This window comes from Buceros rhinoceros, unplaced genomic scaffold (assembly GCF_000710305.1).
Source record: "Buceros rhinoceros silvestris isolate BGI_N320 unplaced genomic scaffold, ASM71030v1 scaffold15458, whole genome shotgun sequence".
Lineage (NCBI taxonomy): Eukaryota > Metazoa > Chordata > Aves > Bucerotiformes > Bucerotidae > Buceros > Buceros rhinoceros.
Genome location: NW_010426470.1, coordinates 54,532 through 68,310, shown reverse-complemented (window position 1 = coordinate 68,310; position 13,779 = coordinate 54,532). Strand labels below are relative to the sequence as shown.

Genomic DNA, 13,779 nt, shown 5'->3' with positions numbered 1-13,779 from the left:
ATCTTTGGATAACAATCTATCTTGGAAATCAGAAGGAGGGCATTTGAAATAATCTGGGAATCAGGAAATGATATCTCATTTTGCTGCTGCTTGTTCCACACTTAACCAGAAGCAGAATTAAGTATCAGGCAGATGAATTGGATTATGTTATCTGATGTTTAAATGACATCTAGAAATCTTTAGAATTTAGTTTAAAAAAATTCATAGCCCCTTTTGTCACAAACCTCCACAAGCTGAAACATCGACTGCGCCTCTTTTTACAGTTGATGTATTTTCTGGGCAAGAGATGCAATTCCTCGATCCAAATGCTGGCTGATATGTGCCAAGTGGACATGTTTCACAAGTTTCGAGACCATTGGGTGAATATGTTCCCTGCTTGCACTGAGCTGTAAGAATAATTCATAAAGATTAAGCAATGTCCAACTGGAAATACAGCTAACCTCTGAAAATAATGCTGAAATCACAATACGTCTCACAGGGACTTTTCTTTCTAGAGTTTATTCTGAAGAACTTAATGGGTACAAAGAGCAAAAAAAAAAAAAGTAAGTATGGTAAGTTACTGATAGTGCATTTGTGAATTATTAACCAGTCAATAGTCTTCCAGTCAGCTTCACAGATGTTTTACTGCAACTCAGTTACTCATTTTGAATCAACAACATTAATGATAAGACAACACAGGAAATGAAAGTAGCAAATTGTTTTTCAGAACTAGTCACAAAGAGATAGTGGTGCTGAGGAGCTCAGTGCCATAGCACTGTACTGTAGGATGCAGTCATGTTACCTTTGATCACAGTACAGGGAGAGGGGCTGGCAAGCACAAGAATGGCATTATTTTAAGTGTATTAGTACCTGCAAAATGGGCTTACAATATCACAGAATGAAGGCAGAAATGAAACAAAGCTTCAAAGGCCAGCTCTTCTTAGAAACTGCCCAGGCATCCTGCAAGAGGCAGTGTGGGCTGGTCCTCGTTTCAGAGGCTAACCTCATTCCAATAACCCCATCATGGGGACCAAAAGGATGCCATCGGGCATTCAGAAGTGGCTGTTTAAAGAAGACAAAGTTCTCACCTTTGCATTCAGAGATGCTCCTAGAGTGCAGATACTCAGTAAAGGTACCAGATGGACAACTTTTACATTCTAGCTGCCCTTCCTCATCTTGGTAGGCTCCAGTCCAGCAGCTTTCACAGGTATGATGCTCCAGGGAGTAATAGGTTCCCAAAGGGCAGTTGACTGCAATGTTGGAAACATAAGATTCCTTTCAGAGTGAACAATCACACATCTTGCCTCTGGAGTTCCCATTTAGTCAAAACCTGTTTATGTGAAATGTGATTCTGTTTCTCAGCAACTGGGGTACCTCTCTGGAATGCTGCAAAGATCTCACTACACACAGGAAATGGAATCTGATTCCCTGGCTTAGCTACGCATCACCCACAAGACTAATAGTGTTAAAACCCTCCAAACCAAGCACTGCTTTCCTGTGTATCAGCAAGTGTGGATAGGCCTCATTTCCCCATGGGAGTGAAATCCTGGGTACAAAAGCATACTTTCTCCACAAGCCTTGGTTAGGAACATAAACATCCTCTGCAAGTCAACCTGTGCAAAGCATTTTTGCAGTTTGTTGTTCTGGAAGGCTACGAGCACTGGATTGTATCAAACCATAGACCTCTGCAAACATCCTCTAAACCCCTGCTTTTCAAAAGGACTGTAAATACACGTAAGCAGCAAGTCTGCAATCTGGCTTACCACACATTCTCCCCCTCAGTACAGAACCAGGCCTGCAGAAGAGAAAGGCCTTCTCAGTCTCCAGTGAGTTGCTGTCAGCTACAATGAGTTCGGATTCAAACTGAAAAGAATACATGGGTTCCTTATTGAGAGTCCTATTCAGCCTGTTTGTGATCATCTCAAGAGTTTTAAGAAGTCGTCGCTGGTTTTCCAGTTCCAGTGAATCATTCCTTTCATCCGGGAGTGGCACACTAGCTGGGATTTAAAGAGAAAACACAAAAAATTAACACATTTTACAGTCAGCACTTCTAGTTTATTCTGGAGTATACCAAGAGTGCGACACTCGAGCTTGCCAGTCGAAAGTAGAAAGCCGGCCATGTGCACAATGCTCTCCATGAAAATGAGGCTGTGATCTTTCCCCTGAGCAGAAAGTCTGTGATGAAATGGGGCTATGAATGTTTCCAGAAAAGTGTCATCTGCAGCTCCAGCAGGATTTGTGAACTGAAGGCTAAGTTTTACTGAATGTATTAGAAACTTGTTTTTTAAGAAGAAGGAATATAAGAAAGACAGGATTTTCTCTTCTCTCACCTGTGATATTAAATATTAACTTGATTTTGTGGTCAGTCATTGGAACATTCAGCTTATGCCTTTTGACTCGAACAGGTGCTGCCTTTACAGAGGTAGAGAAATGCTTGGATAAGTTTTCTTCTTGAGCTACATCAACAAAATCATCATAAGAATAATCCAACTGGTTTGCTGTCCCCCAGCCAGCAGGTCCTGTGAGGCATTAAAAAAATACAAAAAGAGAAGAAACATCATGTGGAAAATAAGTGCCTGTACTTATTTCTAAAATACATCCCCAATATTACAAGATGATTTGAAGCTCCAGATGATGCATGCTGGCTTTGCCTCCACCTAAGTGCCTATTGTACCAGCATTTTGACTAAACAAAAAGGAAAGACGAGTCTCACTCCTAAGTGATAGCCTAGAAATCCTGAATCTTGCACAATTAGCCGAAGTTTTAAATAAATACTGCTCAGAAGTTACAGGTTGGAACTCCTTCTCTTCCCCTGTCTTGCATGGACTCTCATCTGCCAGCAACATCTTCTTACACAATTCCATATTGCTGTCTCTTCTTCTTTCTGCTCAATTACAGACAGCATGGCCTATGCCACATGTCTACACTGCATCTTCTTCTCAGAAGTCCTGAATAGTCCTGCCATTGTCTGCCTTCTCAGAAAAGGCTGTGTCTTTATTTACCCCCTCCAGGCATTTTCTGTTACACACGGTGAGTCAAAGTCACACCCTGTATAGCGTCCTTCACCTATAACACAGAAATAACTAAACAGAAATAATTGTTTCTGCAATTAATTTATCTTTTCATAATGACTACTGGTCTATTTCATTGATCTACCTCTTTTTCTTTTAAAAAACGATGAAGATATAAAAAAATTCTGACAGTTACCTGTTAGCAGTCACCTTGATTATGCTTAATTTACTGTGGCAACTAGGATAAGTTAACCCCACAGCTTTGCAGTTAATACTCCGTGAATATTCCACAACTAGTTTTCTGAACTGCTGTCTCTTACGACCTGAGGAGAGTTCTCCTCTTCTGCCTCTCCAATGTAAAACCGTAAGAAACTCCAGGAAAACAGCAACAAGGTTATTTTGATAAGAAGTTGACATAAACCTAAAGGGAATAGGATCCTACGTCCCATGTCCTCAACACAGCTTCCTCCAAGTGCCTTTAAAAGTACCATCAATATCCATCCTAACCCTGATGACAACTGAAAACTGAAGACCCAGCCCATGCCTGGTGTCTGATTACAAACAAACGTGCTCTCAAACTCAGTGAAGCAAGTTGAGAATAAGCAGCAAGCTCTACCAAGTAACTTCACTATAATAAACCTGTAAAAGAGCAAGTCTGTGACAGAGCATGTATTCTGATGCAGATCTGCCAAAATGCCTCCTGCTAAGGTAGGTAACATAAGTTACCTGTTTTTAGCCTTTCTGCTCTGAGCTCCCCACAGGACTCAGAAATCACAAGGACAACAGCAGTACAAAATGGACACTAACCTGTTTGAAAAAGGATTGCAGATGGCAATTTACTTGCCATAAAGCAAAGTGGCAATGATCATTAGGATGCCACAGTCATCCTGCAGAATCTGCATCGCATACAAGAAGTCACTTCACAGCTAATGGGTAAACTTAAGCTTGTATAGCTTTACACTGTGAGGGTTCTGTGCTGACCTGAGCCAGCATCAAGGATGCTCTTCATTTTCTTAACAACTTCCAGAACCACTGTACTTTTTCAATATTTACTTGAAACTCTGTGTTTTAAAAAAGTTGCTTTCTTCCAGGCTTACAAAGCAGGTTTGTAGGACCTCTGTGCATGTGCTTTTTTCCACTCTCACTCATGAGGCATTTTAGTAAACTTCTCCTCCACACTTTATATAAGAAGCAGTAACAAAGCCAGAGAGCAAAAATTTCCATAATATTGCTATAAAACCTATTATGTAATTGCTTACTATCTTAAGATCTGTATAGTTACTTTTAAAAAATCTCACACAACACACTGTGTACTTCAGAACAAGAGGAATTTTGCTGCATTAAACCTGGATGGCTACGAATCTATGCAATCAATAATTACCAATGGCAAATCCATTTTCGTAATCGTAATTATATTCCAAGCAATGCTTCTGTGTCTGATCTTCCAATCTGCAGTCAATATCATCAACATGATTACAGAATGATGGGACCTTCCAACACAAAGAATAACAACATTAACACATGAAAGCACACACCCCTCTCCCCGACTTGTAAGAACTTGTTGTTATGTAATGCACTGGTCCTGCCACTGACACTAGATTTCCACTTTCATGACTCTTAAAACGCCAGCAAGGTCTGCTGAAAGAACTACGTGCTATTGACACAGCTGTGAAGTGAGAGGGCAACTTGTAGGCACATAAGCTCTCTGTTACAGAAGATCTTTTTTACAATGGATGTCCATATCACTCTTGCATGCAAAATCCCAAAATACCGAAATAAGTTCAGGCTTGTTTCTCCCTGCTGAAGGTGACAGGAGAGCTCGCATGTTTGAAAGCATTTGTTTTTTCCAGTTATGTAACCTGCAGTTCTCTCAGGTTTACAACAGTGCTGTCACTTTATCCTAGTTTTCAAACCTTATTTCTTCATATCCACATCTCCCTGCCTATGGAAAGGGACTCATGCATTCCATCATGAGACCTCAGAGGACAGGGAAAATCATCTGAGAGGGACAGAAAGCACAGAACAGAAGACTTGACAGAAACCTTTCTGGTATGGTTGATTTATTCTCTCCACAAATGAAGTGGCGATTAGATGAATTAGAGTAGATGAATACATGATTTTTGATAACATCTGTATTTCTTGCTTTTTTCCAGAAAGGTTTCAAGCAAGTTGGGCTCTGGTTGTGTTTTGGAATTGCTTTGCTTTTTCCATATTCGTTTTCCTTAGAAAGATGGCTCCTGATGATTCCTCTTCTTTTCAGATCCCTGCTAGAATTTCAAACTCTTGGGAATACTAATAGGAATATTCAAAACAGCCTTTGTGAGTGTTTGCACAGATCGTTGCATTTTGATGTAATTGCTTGGGCAGGTCACTAAGCATTTTTTCCTTATTATCTTTTGCTTCCTGGTAGCGATGTTCTAAGCACTGGAACCTGGTGGTGGCTGGGTCTTAGGGGAAAGGAACAGAAATAAAACCAGACAAGATTTCCCTACTGGAAGAGAACAAACCTGAATCAAGGGAACAAGTGTCAGAGATTGTCTGAAGCATTATGTAAGTTTTTGGCCACTGACACATATTCCAAAATTGCATGAGTTTGGCCATTAGCTCTATGGGCATTTCAGTTAGCAGAGAAGCTCTTAGCATATGGGCCTTGTCCTGCAAAAACTTGTAAATGCCTAGTGTTCTCTTGTGGCTCAATGCTATCACAGCAGGCCTGGACATCCACTCCTGAGCCCACAACTCAGAAGTTCTGCTGCTGCTTCTTTGCAGCTAAGGACAGACTTGATTAAGAGGGGAGATTAAGAGGATTAAGAGGGGAGATTGTGATATCGAAGAGGAAAGCAAGAGACGCAGTAGAGGAGGAACATGCTACCCTTTTACATTCAGTGCCATGTAGTTCTTAATGGAAAGACTGAGAGCTCAGAAACTCAAGAAACCTGAGCAAATTATTTAAATCACTAGTACAGGATTTAAGTGCCTGGACTTAGGTGCTAAATGTCTATTTCTTTGTATACATGTATATTAATTTATAATATATGGATGTATGGTATATGTATTCTATACAAGATACATATATTTTATTATCACATCTGATTTTCAAAAGCAGTGCTGAAGTTAAGGGACAACTGATTGGGGTTTTCAAAACTGCGCAGATTCTCTTTGGAAGCCACTGAAAATCTACAAATGCCAGGTCCCTAGGCCACTTGGACACTCCTGTAAACTCTATTCTATGAAGAATGAAGTGAATTACATTAAAAGGCTATTGAATCATAATTTCAAAGGGGACTTGTCACCTTCTGAAAAATCACAAATTTTATTTAAGGATTAATGTTGTATTTTTGTCGTATGAAATTATTCGTCTGCAAAAAGTAACAATGAGGTACGTTTTTTAAAAGTATGTAAAAGGAAGGAGGATTTACTAACCTACCATTTTACCAAGTGCACTCTGGAATGCATCACTAAAGCTATTTAGAAGATTGTTGTCATCACATTGTGTTGCTTTGTAGAGCATCTCAAAGGATTTGAACCCGTGGTTTGCAAAACGATTTACTGAAAAATGTAGGAGAAATAAATTTTTACTGGTCAGTGCAAGAGTTTCAGAGCTAAAAGCAAGATTGTTCAGGCTAAAACCACAATACACTAAGCTATGAAGCATTGCCCTTAAAATCAGCAAACTAAATTCCCAGTGTTGTTTACACGAAAATGGATCACTCATAGCTCAGCCAATGCAGCTGAATATGACCCTTTGGCTGGCATCAGATTTATTGGGAAAGTTAATAGACATTAAAAAAAAAAGGTCTGTCATTTAGCTATTTCAGCATTTTCTTAAATGAAGAAACCTGTGAGTTGTCAACTAAACTTTGTATGTTTTACTGAGATGGAAGCAATGAACATTAAAAGTCCTACTACTAATGCTGCTGGGCTAAATATGAAAAATTCTCACCCAGGATTTAAGCAAATCAAAGTTCCTAAGTGTTCCAGTTACGGATTTTGAATTGATAGATAGTGTTGAACTGTAACTCTCATTAGCTCTTTCATAGCTGGCACACTGCGTGTTTGCTGGAAGCAGATGCAACATGGTGCGAAGACTGACTTAATATGTAGCTGTAATAATTTATTATAAAAATGTCACCAAAGCTGGGACATTCTACAGCTGAAGTCTGGCATGTATCTACCTCAAAGAAAATACATAAACACTTCTGATTTGGAGATAAGTACATATGTAAGCACTGCACGTTTGGATCAGTAAATTGCAAATACCGTTGAAATTCCTATTGAAAAGACACTGTTAGTGTTTGTAAACAAACTGTTTCAAATACTAATTCAAAATTCTGACAGATCTTGTCTACTTTGCCATCTTTGCTACTTTGTGATTCCTAGGATTCAAATTCATTGCTATTTTTCGTGTTTTAGACAGCTTCTGATATAACACATTTAGGGACTTCCAGACATTCTTTCACAATATTTGTAACAATTTAGAGGCAGAGGACAGGTATTTGTTATCACTAAACAGAAGTAATAATTTCTAAAATATTGTCATTTACTTCCTCATTAAAGGTAGTGTTTGATGAGTTGCAACCTTATTTTAGTAACAATAAGACTTACAGGAGCAATCAGGCCACTCTGTAGAATAAGGTGGTTTCCAGACACCATCCTCATATGTACAGTAGTAGTTTTCACTCGATCCTTCTGAAAAGCTATAACCTTCTGCACATTGCAAAGTGCAATTAACTCCCACTTCATCTGATGTGCATGCAAAATCACCATTCACAGGCTCAAACGTGATTTCACAGGGAGAACCTATGAAAAATACAAAGTTTTATGTATCGATGAATGTGGTGAATGAGCACACAGGAAAACAGTACTGATAGGATTTCCCGAAGTACCTAGTATCAGTGTGATCTTGTCTCTGTTGAAGTCTGTGGAAGTATTACTTATTACTTCCACAAAGACCAGATCAGGCTACTGCTAAATAATTCTCAAACTTTGCCACTTGAATTGAAATCCCAAAATGTGAATACTTAAAAAAGTTTGTGATACACACGAGAAATTAAAAAAAACACAGAAATGCAAGACCCAAACCTGTCTGTACTTCTGCAAAGGTGAATGATTAAGCATGTACTTACTAAAACAATACAAAACATTAATCTAAAATTTTACATGAACTTCCATACAATGAATTATAATAAACTGTTCTGAAACTAAACTTTATCCATTCTGCACTATTGTAACAACACAGGATTTGTCAGAATCACCTTAGGAGGCACTGACTGTAAAACTTCAATTATATTTTATTCTATAGGTCAGTTGTGAAAGAGATTGTGAAGGACTGAAAGCGTTATGTCACAGACACTGAACACAAAAAATCTGAGGTGGTGTGAAACTTAAAATAATGCCAATTCTAAGCACTGGCTTGTTCTTGCTAAGATTTACAGCAAATCAGAAATTAGCACATCCATTTGCAACTTACCTTTTTGAAAAGTTATTACCAAAATTCCAATTCTGCATCATTTAAAATTCTCTCTTCTCTAACACATTTTTTAAATACAGATGTCCACTGAGACATAAACACTAGAGAGCAGAGATGAAGCAGAACATTCATCCATAATACTTTCATCTGCCAAATTACTGTTTGGCCTTTAAGTAAGAAATTGGACTGTGGGGAAAAGGTGTGTCTCCAATAAACACAAATGCAGCAGTATCTCTACAGGTTCAGACAGCTTCTAACATCCAAAGACTGTTTTAGAATCTGCTACAGTATTTGCAGGTGATTACTGAAATATTTCCATAAAGTTTTCCTTTTCAACTACAGACTGAAAGTAGGACTTCAGTATCACCGATTAATTTATTTATTTTGCAAGGTAACTGTCACTGAGAAAAGAATGGATTACGATTTTACTGATTAATGAATTACAATTTCAGTGCTTTTACACCTAACTTGAATTTATAGAACGAAACTCATTGCTGTGCTGCTTCAGCCTTAGTAAATTTCTTCCCTGGTCCTATCAAATATCCTGACTGTCTTCAAGTTATGCCAACATAAAATGAGAATAACTAAAAGTGGAGTACCATTGCATCCTTTATGACACTCAGTCACAACAATGTCGTACACTGTTGCCCAGAAGATTAAGACAAACCTTTGATGACAACGTGGATCTCACAGGTCCTGTTATTGCCAGAGGGATCAATGGCTGTATATTGAACTGTTGTCTCTCCTTTGGGAAAGAGATCGCCAGGTGCATGACTCCTAGTGACAGTCAGCAGAGCACCTACAAGAGTTAAAAGACAAAATAAACCGTCAACATGTAGAATAGGGCTGCTCACACCCAATCTTGACAAATGGAGAAGGAAATGGCAGCACATCTTCAAAATTATGTGTTCTTAAAATAAGAAAGTAAAAAAAAAACCCCTCAAAATACCCTAAACTCCAAGGGATCAAGGGCAAACAGGTTGCAGTTCTCTGGTCTTCCACTGTTGCATGCATGTTTTGGGTTGCTTTGTCTCACCTGAATTGTCAGAAAATTGTGGTTCTTCCCATGTTGCTGGGTACTCATTCTCTACTGTTTGCACAGGTGGTGGAGATCTGCATCTGTCAACTACAGGAGGTTCTGCATCTGCAGAATTTGAAGAGATGGCATGACATTAGCTTACTGGACTGCTGCCACACTCAAATGAAATCTATAATCAGAAGAATTGGGTAAACAGCAGTTTTAAGTTCACATCAGAAAACACAACAAAGTTAGATGCACACTTCTAAGCTGCTGTTTAGAGGGAATGGACAAGACTAATGCTTCTTCTGAACTCATGCTTTCTGCATTGTTCACTCTCTGCAGAGCAAACTTGGTTTAACATGACTGCTAAATAACACAACTGTCCAACAGAAATACTTGAAAACTGATTTGCATCAGCAGTGTCTGGGAGCCTTGAAAATTTTTTTGGAGTCTTCAAAGGAAAAAATCCTCAGATAATATATGATGAAGGCAGAAAGCGAGAACACAAAAAAGCATTTAATCTACCAGTGTGAGGAGAAATACGAAAATTCATAATGAGCAATAGAACAAAACACAACCCAAACCAAACACCTGGGAGCAATGACTGCACACTATGCAAACCATGACCCAAGGTGAGCAAAGCACTTAAGGAGAGGATATTACTTCTAGGTTTATACCTGCACACATAAAGGCCACAGTGACCCCCTGTGTCTTTCTGCACAGGGAGTAAAATCTCTGTAAATTAGAAGGTTTCGACCATGATAGATTTCCCCAGCGATCTTTATCAGCACTTACCAATAACCTTGACACTGAACGTACATCTTGCCTCATTGCCCGACTTATCAGCCACTGTGTAAGTAATGGCAACTTCGCCAATTGGCAGAAGAAACGGAGGTATGAAAGCTGGGGTAACGTGAACTGAGACCTTTTACAGGAAAACACTTGTTAATTAAAAAACAAAGCTGGTTAGTAATCACGACACACATGTCTCAAGAAATGGACACAAAACAGCATCCTTCAATGTCAAGCCTACTCATTCTTAACGGAAATAGCCCCTTCAGGTAATGAAGGTGGACTCTACTCCCCTTCTCAATACTGCCTTCTTTATAGCAACAGGGATCTACTCAGTCAGGATTATGTTTATGAGTCAATAGCCCACAGATGCTTCAAAACATTCTGTCATGTCAAAGGACTGCTACATTTGGAGTAAATGTCACTTACATGTTGTCTATAGCTCTTTCATATGGGTTAGAACTGTCTGAAGCAACTTCTCTTTAAAATAAGCGGTTTCATGTGAACAAAGCAGTATATCTGACAACTGTGGCTTTGACAAACCAGGTACAACTAAGAGGTAAGGCACTCAGTTTCTATAGTTCAGTGAATGACCCTGTGGCAGCAAAGCCACAGTACCTGTCCAGGGCTATGGTACAGCAAGAAATGTGTGAACTTAAACCCCTTTTACTGGGATAGCTCACAGTTTCCAAGCGCAAAACTCTTCTGTATTTGCAGCAAATTAAAAGCACTCACGGAGTATCTGCCGACTCATGATAAAGCACTCAGTTGCTGTAAGTTGCTCATGTCTGTGCCTGTAGGGAAGGCAACTCTTTATGAAACAGCTTTGGAGCAAGTTTTCCTCCTAACTCCACTTCCAGACCTAATTTCCTCCTAATTTCCATTTCCACAGTAGCCTAAGGCCCACATTTGAACTTTGCATTGGATAGGAGAATGAGATTTTTCTTTCTCAGCTGTGAAGCAGAAATGGGTTTTTTTTTATTTATCATAGGGTGTTCTTGTTAGCCTTTTAGATTAATGAACTGGTTTACTTCCTATTGAGAAAAGTTTATTAAACTTCTTCACATTCTAAGAGCTCATTTTTAAGGAGCTGACTCAATCTCATAAACAAGGGCACATTCTTTCTTTTAACCACATAAATTAACCGTATGAGATTTTATACACGTAAACACCGTGCAGAGTGTCCTGGGACTGCATAACCCTGAGCAAGACAAAAATCTTGAATTCTCAAGACGCAAACTTTCCAGCAGATTTTTCTTCTACTCCTGCTTATCAGAAGAAAGAAATTCCAGTGGATGATAAAATTAATTGGAAATAGCTAGCTATAAAAAAGACTGCCTCTAGTCAAACGTATAGATTTTAACTTGCCTCATCTCCAGAGTTATCCTCAGCTACTGGTACCTGCCAGCTGATATTAGCAGAGTTATGATGTTCCAGAGTCTCAGTCTCAATGTTTTCTGGACACTTGATCCGAGGAGCTTCAATATCTGATCCAGAAAAAGACAAACTAGTTTTGTATGTGGAATAACAGAAATAAAACCTCTATAATGGCTAGACTGCTGTTTATTATAATCACTGTTTTTTGTGTTGCCTGGAATACAAGTGCACATAATATCTGCAAACTTGCTGTCTCTGCCCCTTTTTAATTCTTGCCTACAGGCTCACACACATAAACAGTAAATTCTCTTTGGGAAGGGACTATTTTTTTGCTGTATTTTTGAACATCACTGAGCACAATGTGACTGGTTTCTACATGCAGCCATAAACCAAGGAATAAGTAAGACAGGATGAATTTGTTTCTCTTATTTTTCATCCGTTCATTACACATATATACTCATTAAGACGGGAAGCTTCTCTATCCCTTCACTGCTGCACATGACATTCACAGATGAAAACACCTCTTTCCGATAATCAGTGACTTAAAAAAGAAAAGAAAACAAAAAGTATTTATGACATGATATATGTACAGTCACAAGACAGTAGTGACTTTCAAATTCCCCGAAGCATGGTGTGGAACTGACTTGAAAGAAACAAATGTCAAGATTTGTGACATCAGCTGCTGTAAATGTTCCTTAGTAAACTCCTGCTGCAAGATATCATGTAGGACAAATGGAGTCTTTTTGTGACACACGTGACAATGCCAGATGGTTTCAAAGGACTGGTGATATGGGTAACATCACCACCAACAGTTAAGCCTCAAGCTTCTCTAACAAACTTAAAGTACTTCTTCACTTCCCTGGCACTGGGCCTCCCAAAACAATTGTGGTTATTGCTGTAGTGTTGTTTGGTAAATGGTCTTGAGACTCATGAGACAAGGATGCATTCAACTCTGAACTCATCTATGCCCAGGAGGCTTTAGAACAACTCAGAACTGATAACACTTTATTTTTATTACTAGATAGGTCAAATAAAGACATAAGTCAGGCAATTAAGCCTCTGTAATTAGGAGTGCAAACCAATAAATACAAGTGATTTTTGCCTTCTTCTGAACTCGTTCTGATGAAAATTTTATTAGAAATACGCTATTTTAATTAACTAGCAGTTATGGTTCACAATCCCCTGACCATAGCCTTCAAGCTGGGGCAAATTCCATTTAAGAGTGAAATTCTGTAAAAAGACTAATAAGTCAGAAATAAAATGGCTATTTTAAACTGGCCAAATAAGGTGGCAGCAAAATAGAGAGAGTCAATAACAAGAATGAAAGCAATTGAAATGCAACTGTTCATTTTCACCAGAGAAGAATAACCTTCAGAGTTCCTTGTTGCCTCTTATTTTTGGGTTTTATGCACTGATAATATATAAAAGCTTGAACCCAAGCCACGCTTCTTTATCTTGATCCAAACACTTCAGCTTGCAGCCTTGTGCTGGGATCCCATCAAATATTAAAAACTGTGGTTTGGCACAAGTTTACACAAAGGATTCAGAAAAACAGTGTGGTACATCATAGAGTCGGAAATAATATATGTAAAGAGAGGGATAAAATCTTCCTGGCCATTACAGAGAAAAAAGTTCCCGCCTCAGTTTCTATAGCGACCTGGCATGATGACTGCTGTCCCTGTTTTCTGCACTGTTCTTACACCCAGAGGCTGGCAAGGGCCCCAGTCTTGGATGGAAGCATTATTTTTAGGAGCACAATAGTTCATGAAGAGGTAAACATTGTATTCCCAGACAAACTGCACTTTTGCTTGTATCATCCTATAATCCAAAGACAAACTCCTGCCAACTTGGTGTAAGAGAATAAACAACCTAATGTTTCTAGAAGAGGTGGGTAAACATGGCAGAACCATACTCAAATGCACATAACCATCTTCTGTCCATCTTTGTACTCTGTGCACTTGTGTCAGCCAGTTTTGGCCTTAACTCTTGTGTACTGTTGCTTTGGGCATGTCAACAGCCATAGTCAGTGCAAAGACAACTGAAATGAACCATTCCTCCATAGTCTGTCAGCCAGGGTTTACGCAGTGTTTACAAACTTGCTCTGACTACAGAGCTTACATATACCTCTG

The 13,779-nt window shown here is 38.9% G+C and overlaps 1 protein-coding gene across 1 annotated transcript in view; it reads right to left on the bottom strand.

The window, feature by feature from the left end:
• SVEP1 (sushi, von Willebrand factor type A, EGF and pentraxin domain containing 1) overlaps positions 1-13,779 on the bottom strand; it is a gene marked incomplete at its 5' end in the record, with an annotated part of 105,546 nt that overhangs the window by 55,104 nt on the left and 36,663 nt on the right. The window contains 11 exons of the mRNA XM_010141522.1: positions 225-386; positions 1,068-1,229; positions 1,743-1,976; positions 2,310-2,498; positions 4,372-4,480; positions 6,418-6,539; positions 7,596-7,790; positions 9,128-9,259; positions 9,497-9,604; positions 10,277-10,406; positions 11,642-11,760. Of these exons, the coding sequence (XP_010139824.1) occupies positions 225-386; positions 1,068-1,229; positions 1,743-1,976; positions 2,310-2,498; positions 4,372-4,480; positions 6,418-6,539; positions 7,596-7,790; positions 9,128-9,259; positions 9,497-9,604; positions 10,277-10,406; positions 11,642-11,760 (1,662 nt within the window). The remainder of the gene's footprint in view (positions 1-224; positions 387-1,067; positions 1,230-1,742; positions 1,977-2,309; positions 2,499-4,371; positions 4,481-6,417; positions 6,540-7,595; positions 7,791-9,127; positions 9,260-9,496; positions 9,605-10,276; positions 10,407-11,641; positions 11,761-13,779) is intronic.